A 13,979-nucleotide genomic window follows, 5' to 3' on the forward strand; every position below is an offset into this window, starting at 1 on the left:
TTGCATTGTTAAAACCTATTTCTTTGTTTTCGAAGGTTTTCAACCTTATTGAAGAACCAACCAATCAAGTCAACAAAAGCAACTGCAACTGTGCAAAAAGTTGAAAATAAAACTTGACTTTGAGTTGGACTTTGGAGTGGAAGCGGGGTTTGACTTGACACCCTCTGCCAACCTGGGGAGAGAACTGAACTGAGCTCATGCTTCCTTCCATGCATGAAGAGTGAGCAGCAGACCGAGCTCTTCATTCTTATCACCTGTAGGACTAACGCTTGGAAGGAACACGTTATTGCATCATAAAAAATGAGTCTCAATTGCCATTGAATTCTCTCTACACCTTCATGATCTCTACCTGCATCTCTACTGATTTTGGTGATCCTTTGTGGCCCTTCTTTAATTTATTGATTTAAAAAAATATATTTCACAGTATGCAGAATGCATGGGTACATTTCAAACGAACGTCAATACAAAAACATTGTGGACGATCCATGATTAAGCTAAGCATTACATTTATTTACAACAGGGTATACCATTTTCAATTCATCAGAACATTTAGAGACGTACTTCTATTAAAAAAAACAGGAAATCATCGTATAAAAGTGAAAAACATGTAGGCCTACATGGGGAGAAAGGGGTGAGGGGAGCTCGGACTTAATTTACAGGGGCCAGTTTCGAATTGCAGCTGTCCGTAGGTGCTCTTTGAGAGCGGTTTTGAAGGAGTCAAGGGATTCACATGTCTTAATGTCTGTTGGTAGGGCGTTCCACATTTTAGTGGCATAGGAGTGAAAGAATTTAATCCCTTGTTTGAGCCGAATCTGGGTTGCACGTGGTTTGTTGAACTCTTTCTGGTGTTGTGCGTGTGGACTGAACTCCGTTAATAAGTAATATGCATAACTCGCTGGACACATTCATGTACTTCAGAGAATGAACGCTATAAATGTTGGTAACCATAGCCTTGGCCTTTGGCCTGGTCCCATGCCAGATTGCCAGGCTGCCAATAAAACATTGGACAAAAAGGGGAATTTCGTCAGATAGATGTCCGGAAAATGTGTTCATAAAACCCTGACCTGACAACATGAAAATGCATAAATACATGGACAAATAGCAGTACAGCAGCAGTAACAGCACGTGCAATCCTGCATCATCCATAACAGGAGTTTCACTACTACTTCTCTCGCATAATAAACAACTTCTCTACTCACTTCTAGCCTCTCTCTCTCGCGCGTGCACTGTTATGCATGCGCGCGCGCGCGCGCACACACACACACACACACACACACACACACACACACACTGTACAGTGAACTATATATCGATATGTGTTAAGTTCATTTGAGAAAAGTTGATGTAAAGACAAGTCCAGTGGTCCAGTGTGTGTTACATCACATTTCCTTGAACATTGGGGGTATTCAGTATTGACTTGAAGGGGGAGTTTCCACAGGGGAGGGCCGGGTAACAAGCATACACGTGGTTCCTAAAACAGTTCACGCCCCCTCGCACCACGCACTCGGGTACTTTGAAGTTCAACTGAAATCGTGCTGTGTGTGTACTGTGTATGAAACAAGTTGTCCTTTTACATTTCTGGGTGCTCTCTCTCTCTCTTCTCTCGTGCTTCAACACAAGCGTACGATAAAAAAAATGGGTGAAGATTCTCCAGCCGAACTGCCTGAAATGGCTGACATTGACGAGTTTCACCGTGAAGACCCCTACATAACCCCGTACACGGACGAGGTGCGCAGGAGGTAATCTATCAGTTCAACTTTAAAGCTTTGGTTATTGTTGTTGTCGACTGATAAGGAAGAGGCGCTGCCTGCCTTCCTCTCTCTCTGATCTGTGTAACCCAATACGTAAGCACGGCGAACCTTGCGATGTTGAGACTCAAAATAGCCGCCGTGAGCACCAAGACATGGTGTTTTCTTTTCACACACTGACACACCGCCAGCATACTGCTGTCACTTTGACATTGGCGAAGGTTACAATAATGTCACGGTTCAACGCACTGCGTTAAAGCGGGGCGCTCATATAGGGGCACAGCACAGCCCACAGTGGTGATGGCACTGGTGGGCAACCTTTTCAATTTCAAGCCCAAGCAAGATGAAACTTTCACTGAAGCCTCCTTGAAAAGGCTGGCGAGATAACCTACAGTAACTATAGCTCTGGAGATAACAGATAACAGTGCCAGATAGTGGAAAGTTGGGCTAGTCGAAAGTAAACCATCATTGCTTTATGTATTATAGGTTAATTACAATGATTTATAAACATAGATAACTAAATAATTTAATAATAATACATAAAGAATGATTCAATAATCTAATATCTATGTTTTGAGTATCTGGGGAGAACAAAGGATAATTTATGATACTTTTTAAGTAGCATACTGATGATGATAGCTCATGATCCTGCAGCCTACAAATCAAATGTTGGCTGCTTGGTTTGAAATGTATGGCCTGTGAAAGCAACCGTTTTAACTGTAACCACAAACATAGTCTAGAACAGGGGTCTTCTGTCTATATAACGTTTTTCAGGCCAAGGAAGGACCAACTACATTTATTTTGTATTATAAAAGTATGTGGCATATTATAAGCTTTTTCATATAGCTTCATAGACTTGTTTTGCAGCACTGTCATCATCATTGTATAAATTAATGTTTTTACTAGTTTAGTTTGTTATATTTTCTAATAATATTAATACTAGCACACTTGACCTTTTGGCTCTGTACGTGATCTACTCTTGCTTTAGCTGTTCAGCTCAGAACGCAGTGTACGTGCTGCAATAACACAAAGATTTGTCTCTATGACCGCCTGTTGAAGACCCATCGTCTTCTCTAGAGCCGCACAGCGATAGACAGTTTATCAGAGGTTATTTTAATTTAAAAATAATGACTAGTGGAAACCTGGCATGGTGACACATCCATCCTCCTCACGCTCGAATAGATGTCGTGATATGATGGCTATGCGCTCCTTGACCGAATAAATACTCTCCTTCCATGGGGAGGACTTGATTGAAGTTAATGAGTGATAACGTGGCTTGTAATTGAGGCCAGGCTAAGGTTAGGACAAAAATGGCCCTGGCTGTCACAGCCCTAATATCTTCATGTCACGGCCAATTATTAATAGGTGGTTGGTAATTTAAACCAGGGCATATATCACCAGTTTCTAATTCAGAGCTTTGATACAGATTAGGAGACTATAGATGATATTCCCCTCTGTCTTTGTGGCTGCTGAATGAGAGCCTGTCTTGTGTTACATCATGGTGTGGACTGTGGACATATGTTGGATGGAGCTGTAGACTTTCTTTTACTTTTTTGCGATTGTTTTACGCCACTCTTGTGGTAATAGGTTAGCCATGGATTAAGAGCGTCTGCTAAATGCCTAAATTGATATATGAGAGAGAGAGAGGAGAGAGAGAGAGAGAGAGAGAGAGAGAGAGCGCATGGTAAGGTGAGAGCGAGACAGTGCGCTTGACAGCATGGTAAGGAGAGAGAATGTGAATGTGTGTTTTAGTCAAGCATTGTCAGCACTAGTCTACCTTATCTGCCATCCGCATCCGGGAGCTGATGCTATGCTTTCCTTAAGCATTATCTCAATGCATTCCCTCATGAATGTGAAATTTATGTATTTCTCCGTTTTGAAGAAACTTCTTGACAGTCGCACAAGTCACACAGGCACACATAAGGCACATAAACTCTCAACTAAAAGTGAAGAGAGTAAAAGAATCTTGGTTCAAAGCAAATTTTAACCCTATTTCAGGCTGAATGTCTGAAACAGATACTTTTGTGGTAAATCTATATTCTCTGTTTGTGTTTTGCAGCCAGAGGTGTCTGTCTCACAGCGCCCCTCACTTCACACGGGTGTGATTTTTAAGGGGCGTTAGCCCCTTCTATAAACAGCTTTTGTCCCCACACGTCTCAAGATTTGCCATTGACAATGAAAAGGGAATTCCGGTCAAATGTCAAAGGCAAATCTTGTCCCCGCCCGTCTCAAAATTTGCCATTGACAAGGAACGGAGAAAGGACGTCAGAATTCTGCTAAATATGACGTGAATTAAACATCAAAACATTAAACGGCATTGACATTGAAGGGAAAACTTATGTCATATGTAAACGAGCAAATCGGCTAACCAATCACATGTTGTTGGGAGCACTTGGCCAATAAGGGACCACCTTATGTAGCAATGTCAATTGTCCGCTAAGATAAATTGATGTATGTTGACAAGAGCACCCCTCATTTCACATGGGTGTGATTTTTAATATATACTAGAGCGGTGCCCGTTGGAGCCTCTACAGCGGTGCCCGTTGGGCACTGGCTACTTGGAACCATGCATGTTGGAAATGAATGCCCCACACCCAGATATTATGTCTGTGTCCCTTTTTTATGGAAAATATGGAATTATTTGTCAGGCATTCCCAAATATGGAGTCTATGCAGACGTCAGAATGATGTCAGAACAGGCCAGCTCCATACATGTCCAGGGCCCGGGTAGAGACTTTTTCTGGGCGGTTCTGGAAGACTCGACACCGGACACTGCACCCCCTGTGATGGGGGGGTGGATCGCGTGTGTCGAATTTGAAGTCGGTGGGGCGAACGGTTCTCGAGTTGCGTGGATTACACACATACATACAGAGACTTAATAGTTCGATAGATTGAGGTGGCTGAGCATGATCACAGTATCCTTAAACCAAGTATAAAAAAGGTATCAAGTTTATGTGAGAACAATTATGATGAAGCAATTTATATCCGATATATAAAGGCATGCAAAAACACTTTGAGGAAGTTTCGAAAACATGCGATGACGACATAGATAGTAGATGCATAATAATATTCATGTTTGGTCCATAAATAAGTTATAACCAGCATTGTATTTATTTATTGCAACTGGAGAGTTGTTAATGTGGGAAATGGACACCACATTCATTAGTTCTTTGCCAGCTCTTTCCGCATTATCTTGACATTATCGCTCATTTTACCAATCAATCAATCAATCAATCAATCAATTGACAACAATAATATTAACCAACCAGACAATCCAGTGTGTAGCATAGAATGGTATAGCATAGTGAAACATATTTGGCTTAATTTTACATTTTATATCACCCAACAACACATGACGCACTAAAAATAACTTGCACACTTCCCACCTATCCTCTTCCCTCATTATTCACGTTTCTTGTGTTTTCTCTCTGATTTCATCACTCTCCAACTGCTTCCTCACAGCATGGTTGAAGTCATGCCAAAATAAACAGCCAATTTTTATCAGATAAAAGCCATGCCGAGTACGAGCTAGTTCCTTAATTCCTCCCCTGTGACTTGTCATGCCCACCCCACATCTGATTTATTGTTATTGACGGAGACATTACCGAGGCCATGTCATTTCTAGCTCTGATAAATTCCTTTTGTCATGCATCTAATTTGTAGCGGGTATCATCATTTCCTTTTGAATGACCATACGCACTTGGCTGTGGGAAGTACAAACAATCCTCATCTGATTGATTGCTTATATCTGTCTTAATGGTTTCCTGTCCTCCATCCCTGCCAAGGTATCTTGGCAACCCGTCAATCCTTATCCAAAAAGCGGCAAATAAGTCACGCGGTTGGTGTGGGATGGAGCAGAAAGGCAAGAGAGGCGGGCGGAAATTCAATTAGCCGTAGTTGTATATTCCTGGCGTCCGTGCGGCGAATATTTAAAAAATGTTCACAAAAAAGAAGAATAAAATAGGAATTTCTACCTCATTGTGGAGCTGAACAAATGTGTTTACATGTGTTGGTAATGTGGCTGGCTAGGTTCAGATGGCTCGTCTCCCATCCCAGATGCCTCTAACAAGAGGAAGAACTGTGCAGAGCAATGCCAAGCATAGAGCCATATGGAGGTAAATGGATGAACAGAGTTCCTCCCCTCCCAATCCCACCTCGCCCCTGCACGGTAGCAACATTCCAGATTGCTGGGGATGCAGAGGCGGATATATTCAGCAGGTTAAATTCAGCCTCTTTCTGATTAGGTTGGGTCTCTGAGCATCTTCGGGTGAGCATCTTCCGCGGCAACCCCTGTGTGGAGCAATCTCTAACAGTTCCTTGAGCTAGCGCTTTTCGCTTTTATTTTTACTTTTGATCTTTTAAATCTTTGAAGGTCTGCAAAGATCACCCCTGTAGGCCATCTGCCCAACTCTATTCAGCCTTCAGTATGATCATCTCTGATTCAGAACATGATACGAGAAGAGTCCTCAGTGCATGTGGGTGTTTTTTTTTATATATATATTTTTTTATAAATGCAAAACAACAATAATACACATCACTTAATCACTTGGTATAACGGCACCAGTCCACAATCCTAACAGTGAAAAATGTACGTATAAAATGTAGTGATCGATATTCATGGTTTTTAATTTAAAGGAATTCTTGTGTTGAAAGTTGTTATTTTTAACTTATATTCATAATCGGTCATAATATCGGCTATCAGGCTTTTTGATTGTCCACTAATCAGTGATCGGATATATCGGCCAAAATCCATATCGGTCGATCACTAATAAAATGTACGTATTACCCAATGATGTATAATAATTTGTTATAAAATGGGAGAGGCAATATGCAGTATTTTAGAATGTGAGAAAAACAAGCTGCCAGATATTCAGTTGTACAACCTTTGAATATTGAATTATTTATTTTTAACCACTTAAACCCTCTATAACTATGGCCCTGTAATTTGTTTATTTTTCCCTCTACACTTGCCAAAAATAGCCGATCTACAAGTTCACGGGAACTGTACATAGATTTAATGTTATTTGAGATATCTCAATTGCTGTTGTCATTATTGTTATGGCGAATGAATGCATGGGACCCGAATGGAAACAAGACAGCAAGGTCTTTCTTCCTTCCACATTTGGTCCTTTTGGACCAAATGTGCTTGACTGTACCCTGTACTGTTTGCATTTTATTGTCTAATATAAATATCAATCAATCAAACAACGCGTTGCAATGCATCACATTGTGAACTTGCACATCTGTTATTTTTAGAGAGTGTCAGTCAGTACTTTGCATTTTTGATCAGCGATGCTCTGAGCACTCGGAACGACCAAGAAAGAGCACCCCGTGGCTGCATGCTGGAATTCCAGGACTCTTGGAGCATGATTATTTCCGAATGCATAAAGTGGTGTGTAATGGGGGAGCAAGTGAGCCACCTGTGCTGGTACCTCAATAGAGCGTTGCAGTCCCGCCCCCTTTCAGAACAACGAGTGGCCCAGGAAATGAATCCCAATGCATTTTTCCCATAGGCATTTCAAAACGTATTTATTTAAAGACCTTTTAAGCGTCGTACGAAGCCAACTCTTGTCGTGACAAATCATGACAACACACATATTTTGGACCAAACAAATAATTACAAGGAAGAAAAACAACAAAAAAAGTGTTGTAACCTGCCGTTTTTTTTCTACTTTCTAATTCTTTGTTTGGCCCGAAAAATTGTGTTTGTTGTCATGATTTGTCACGACAAGAGTTGGCTTTGTCCGCGGCGTAAACGTCTTTAAATAAATACTTTCTGAAAAGTCTATGAGGAAAATGAACGGGGATTTATTTTCCGGGTCTCTCGAGGGGGCGGGACTGCGACGCTCTATGGGCATGTGGGTATGTGCCATCCGAAGCACCCCCTAGGGATACTGGAGAACTCGCCGGTTTACTACCTCGCCGGAGTGACAATTCTTCATCAATGTCTTCATCGTTATGCTAACATGATGTATTGTCAAACCCACAGATGTTACAGTTCATTTCCAAAGTGATCAAATTATTTTGTGCAATTAAATGGTCAACTAGAATAATAATAATAATAAAAAGGTGGGTATGTGAATACCAATGATAGTAGGCCTACCATTCCAGGATATTGTTTACTAATGAATGACATTGTTTTGGCACTTTGGTGTTTAAACTTTAGCATTCCTACTTCATCTAGTGTAAACTCTAAACAACTATCCTCTGTCTCTCTCTCTCTCTCTCTCTCTCTCTCAATTCCATGCAATTTTAATTAAGGTGAAGTAAAAACTATAATGCACTAAACCGTGGCGAGTTGGAAAACGGCTGAGTTCTCTGGATATTCCCCCTGGAACCACCTCTGTTCAAATGATTCATCCATAAAGTGAAAGTTGTTTTGGATTTTAATTTGGCTTGATAGACACTTTATATGACAAATTGACAATACAACAATGAATTAAGAAAAAAGAAAAAAAGCAGCGCTAAGGCTATTGTTCAATCTTATTTTATGTCTGGAGATATTTAGCTTCTTATTTACAACTTTCTTCTCATATTTTGTAACAGGAAATTTGGGCAGTATGGGATTTCTTCCATGATTTTGTTCAAGTATCAAACATGCAAGAAAGAAAACCTAATTTGACTTCCCAGGAACAGCAGCCTACTCTTCCTCAGACCATGTTTTTCATTGGCACCATTTCCATTCTAAGGCCCTGTCCCAGGGGCCTGTGTTATCGAGCAGCAGCCTGTGGAAAAAAACAACAAACGTAAAAGACAACAATGTAATGTTATTGAGAAATATGGACTTGAATAAAACATGCATTCCAGGCAGCATGCATAACTGGCTTTGACGTGATGAGAAACACTGTGGCTTTGCCTCGCTTCTAATTCCATTAAAAATGTTTAAATAAGCAGGCATTTGGTGCCAGTCTATCTGCCTGGCAGCCGGGCGGTCAGAGCAAGGCTGCATGGCAGATGAGGGGGTGAAGGTCTTTGCAGTGCTATTCATGAACTTGGTTGTTAGAGAAGTTCTTTCTCTTCAGAGCTTTTCTGCACTTTAATTGTGCTTGCCGCAGTTTTGACTGACAGTAGCTGTAATAACATTGTACTTGTACATGTTGGGCATTGAGCTGATGATGCTCTAATCCAGAATGGTTTATAATAAGAGTGTTGGTTGGTATACAGGTTGAAATAGTTTTTGCTGGTGGATGTGTCACATTCAAATGGCCTTGCGTTTGAAGAGGCTTGTCTCAGTCTGTTGTGACTGTGAGACAGCTGTTTGGTCATCTTGTGATAGACAGCGGTTGGCAATAGATAATAAAGATTTGTTGAATCCACATTGACAGACCACACTGTAGTATGTAGTAGTATTGAACCGTGTTAAAGTGTTAATATAATATCTTACAACATTACTACTACTTGCTACTTTAAAATGATTGAAATGTTTACACCATATATGCCATTCATAAGAGTTGAGTAAGAATTGAGTATGCTCTTGTTATACCCACAGAAACACATACAGAGACACCTCACAGAATACGAGGGTTTAGCCTAAGACTTCCTTTACACGAGAACGGTGTTCATAGAAAACGGCAAAATAAAGTATCGTTTGCTGGTGTCCCTTTAGACGAGAACGGCGTTTTCAGGAGGTGAAAACGCAACAAAGTGAAACCACCTTCCAGAGTTGAAATCTTTGTAAACGCTGTATCCTCCCGTCTCCATGTAAACAGGCAAAGCGATGAATCCGCAAAACTTGACATCATGGCTCACGTGGGCTCACAACGCATATGTTTATTACATTGATGTAGAGCCGTATAGGTGATATTTGGAGTTCCTAGAATGAGCAAGCACTCCCTCGCCGGCTCGCCCCGCTCATCCTACAAATACAGATACTGTAGCGACTAGCGATGGTGAATGTAAACCATGATGTAAACAAACAAAGTATGATAGGTTCTAATAATTATTACATGGGTGACTGGTCTATCTGGCAGTCCGTCACTGCCACCTAGCGACCTGGCATGGCATTCACACTACAGCGTATTCAGTGTGCGTCTACGTGTCAAGGGTCAATACAAAAAAAAGGAACGCAACGGGACTTTGCCGTTTTATCTGGAGACCGTCGTTGTCTAAATGAGGCCAAAGTGTTTTTAAAACGCTGAGTTAATACCTCTCAGTTAGTGTGCTTTTTCCTTGTAGGGTTTTGGTTCCACCCAACCTCTAGAAGGTACAGTGAATAATGCCACCAAATCCAAAGGCTTTGATGCCACTGGGACTGAGCGTCTGCTGCATGCCAATGGCAATGCTGCATAATTAATTTTGTATGATCGCACAAGGTGATTACAGTTTACGCCATCAATAATCATGGCACGTGGGCACATCGGTGAGCATAATTATAAAATAAGCACACTTATGTTATGTTACAAAGTATTTGGTAATGTGTGTGCGTGCTTGTGTGCGTGCGTGTGTGCGCATGCGTGTGTAGAACATCAGTTGTGTCCCCTCCCCTGCAGCTGCCTTCCAACTTATTGGTGTCAAACCAGAGAAAAGAGGGTGGAGATGTTGAATAAGACTCATGAGAGAGAGAGAGAGAGAGAGAGAGCTCCTTTGGCTAGTCCTTCACTAGACTAACGGGCAACGGCCAACCAATGCTGCTCGTAATTCAGTCAGTGACACGTTCATTTGTTGTACATGGTCTGTGGCTGGCCCTGCCAAAAAAACTTCATTTATCTCTGAAAGTGTAGTTCAGTGGATCCTTGCGTGTCTGCGTGAAGACTACATGTATATCTTCAGTAGCTATGGCTCATTGGTACTGCCGTTCTGGTAAGGACGTGTGTCGATGAGAGAGAGGAGACTGAGGTGAAATGGGGTGAGGACGTATGTCGATGAGACAGAGGAGACTGAGGTGAAATGGGGTAAGGACATATGCCAAGGAGAGAAAAACGAGGGAAATGAGGTGGAAGGGGGTAAGGACATACATCAGGGATAGACGAAAGGAAGGGAGTGAAGGTGGAAGGGGCTAAGGACATACACAGTGGTGTCATGCTCGTAGAACGCAGCAGTACCACGCCGTGGTACCAGTCACGCGGCCACGTGCAGGGACGGAACAAAACGGTGACCTGAGATCAGATTCATATGAGGTTTCCACAGGGACACACACTGGTCTGATTAACCCATTCTGACCTGAGATCAGATTAAAAAAATGTCAGTCGCTCTTCGATTTTTCAAAAATAGCAGACCTACAAGCTCGTAGCGCGCCACTCGGTGGCGCGCTATGAGCTTGTAGATCTGCTATTTTTCAATAGCTAAAGCATAACATGATGGTAACACCAAAATGGGTTCCCGTTCAGAATGGGTTATTATTATTGTCTCCACCAGGCCGAAGGCATGGGGAGAGAGTATGTTTTGCACCCAATATTCCTCAACAACCTGTTATAGCGCCACCATCAGGCCGATTTAGGCAAAACACATTTCTATAGATTACTCGTACACATTTTATCCATACATCACACAATTCGGTATACACTATCTCCATAGTCATGTGATCAACACGAATCTGCACCATTTCCCATCTTCCATCCTGATTGGCTAAGATTGGCTTCCAAAGCTCACATGATTGGTCCGTTTCGAACAAAATGCCACAAATCACAAACGCAGTGTGCAATTTCCGTGAAATTATGCACGCACATTTCAATTTTTTTCTCCAAATCAGCCTCACGGTGGCGCTATAACAGGGAAATTCCTGTTTTTACTTTAACTGCATCGATCTGTATACAACTTATGTATGCAGACTCCCTAGAGGCCATGGAAAAACATTGTCCCTGCATCCCTCCACATCTGTCGGTTATAGCGCCACCATGAGGCCGATTTCTGGAAAACACATTGTTTATGTTAGTCGCACAGATTTCATCCAAATCTCACACAAATCGGTACACATGATCTCTGTAGTCATGTAATCAAGACGAGTCTGTTGGATTTCTCAGATTCTACACTGATTGGCTAAGATTGCCTTCCAAAGTTTTCAGGAGTGGCCCATTTTGTACAAAATGCTGCACATGTCTTGCTCATCCAGAATTCTATCCTCAGAGATGCTATGAGTGATCTGGACCTGCATTTCCTCAACAAAATGAAGAAAATTGTTGCAAAAAAACCCAAAACATGTTGATATTACCTAATACCATACCATACCACCTTTATTTATATAGCACATTTAAAAACAACTACGTTGTACCAAAGTGCTTTACAGTAAAACATTACACACACTCCTATCCTCCTGGTGGAGACCTGTGCCCAGAAGGGCACTTTTTCTAGTTATTAAATTGTTTTTATTGGTTTTTCTACACACAAGACATACCTACATACATACATATATATACACCACTAGACTTCACATAAGCATACCATACACTAAGAACACTTTGAGGAAAATAAATGAATAAAAAAGACTGAAATACAGGACCAAAACAAACACACAATAAAATAAAGTAAAATAAAAGTATAAAGGTAATAACTAAGGTCATATCATATTGCATCACATTACATTGTTCTCAAACAGATTGTCACTTGCTATGCAGGAATAATTCAACTTGGGCCAATAGGGAGGAGAAGGCTATAGTGACGGATTGGACGACCAATGCCGTCATTTCACCAGGGACCATTCCAAACACGGCAATGAAGGGGTTAGGACTGATCTCTCTGTCACAGATGTAAGAGAAGGTCTCAAAAACAGAAAGCCAGAATTGTGATAATGATGGGCATGACCAGAACATATGACGGAGAGTGGCTGGAGCCTGGTGGCATCTGGCCATGTTGTACATTTTGTATTGCCCCCCCCAAGTATACTAGAATTAGGCACAGCCATATCTGGGTGGGAAACATAATACAATGACCTCCCCGTCAGAAGCAGCACAGGTACAGAACCATTTAAACATAATACAATGACCTCCCCGTCAGTAGCAGCACAGGTACAGAACCATTTAAACATAATACAATGACCTCCCCGTCAGAAGCAGCACAGGTACAGAACCATTTAAACATAATACAATGACCTCCCCGTCAGAAGCAGCACAGGTACAGAACCATTTAAACATAATACAATGACCTCCCCGTCAGTAGCAGCACAGGTACAGAACCATTTAAACATAATACAATGACCTCCCTGTCAGAAGCAGCACAGGTACAGAACCATTTAGTTAGCCGTAACTCTCTGCACCAGTGGTCTAGGTTTACTGCCGTGAGTGGCAAAGTGAGTTTAACGTTGTTTAACGTTGTTCAATGCAATCAGATAGGACTTTTCGTTGGATTTATGGGCTGTGCGTTAACATATTTAACGCATTGTGACGGCCTGAAATGGTCCCCAAGCCGTCTGTTCATGACGCCTGTCACTCACCCCTGTCAACCGCCTGTTTTAAATGCCCTGTTGATTTGGCCTGGTGTGCGAGTGTGGAGACAGACAGACAGACAGACAGAGCGAGACAGCGCCGCTCAACGCCCATGAAGGGACCTTGGGTTTATGAACTGTGATGAACTGAGTTGTTTATTTATGTGGGTTGAATTCCTTCACTAAAATACTTGAAACTGACTTGAAAAGTTGTTTATGGTGTTTATTTCTCAATACAAAGGGTTTATATTTTATATGTAAGTCTAGCCCTGGAACATGACTGCCATGATGATTATCATGACAGTCATGCAGTAACTTTGCCCTGTTTTTTGCGCTCGCTGCATTTACAAGATTTCCGTATATATAAACATTCAGATTTCAAATATAAAGTACTCACAAAGTGTCCCACGGGTGTTAGTTAGTAGCAGCGCCAGCGATTAGAATTGCTGCGTCCCGCGTTGTTTAATAAAAAGCATTTTTGTCCGAGCTCCCCGGCTACTTTTTTCAAACGGGGTTCGTTTGGGAAATCCACAGTTGCACACCGGGAGCGCACTCGCCTATTAGTCTGTATTGGCAGGGCGGTCAGCCTACCTATATCGAACACACCGAGTGCCACCCTCCTCCCGACCGATAGGGGCGCGTAGTTGAAAGCCAATGGCAAAATAACACCTCGGATAAAAATGCTTTTTATTAAACAACGTGGGATGCAGAAATTCTAATCACTGGCGCTGCTACTAACTAACACCCGTGGGACACTTTGTGAGTACTTTATATTTGAAATGCGAATGTTTATATATTTTAATTATTTGTAAATGTAGCGTTTCGCAAAAACCAGGGTGAAGTTACGTCATGACTCTCGTATGAATACGAGAGTCA

The 13,979-nt window shown here is 41.7% G+C and overlaps 1 protein-coding gene across 1 annotated transcript in view; it reads left to right on the forward strand.

The window, feature by feature from the left end:
- Positions 1 to 1,524: 1,524 nt before the first annotated feature.
- gbe1a (glucan (1,4-alpha-), branching enzyme 1a) overlaps positions 1,525 to 13,979 on the forward strand; it is a 194,692-nt gene continuing 182,237 nt past the window's right edge. The window contains exon 1 of the mRNA XM_083777724.1: positions 1,525 to 1,739. Within this exon, the coding sequence (XP_083633850.1) occupies positions 1,636 to 1,739 (104 nt within the window). The 5' untranslated portion in view covers positions 1,525 to 1,635. The remainder of the gene's footprint in view (positions 1,740 to 13,979) is intronic.

The sequence above is a fragment of the Protomyctophum parallelum genome (assembly GCF_964188405.1).
Source record: "Protomyctophum parallelum genome assembly, chromosome: 1".
In the NCBI taxonomy this organism is placed as follows: domain Eukaryota; kingdom Metazoa; phylum Chordata; class Actinopteri; order Myctophiformes; family Myctophidae; genus Protomyctophum; species Protomyctophum parallelum.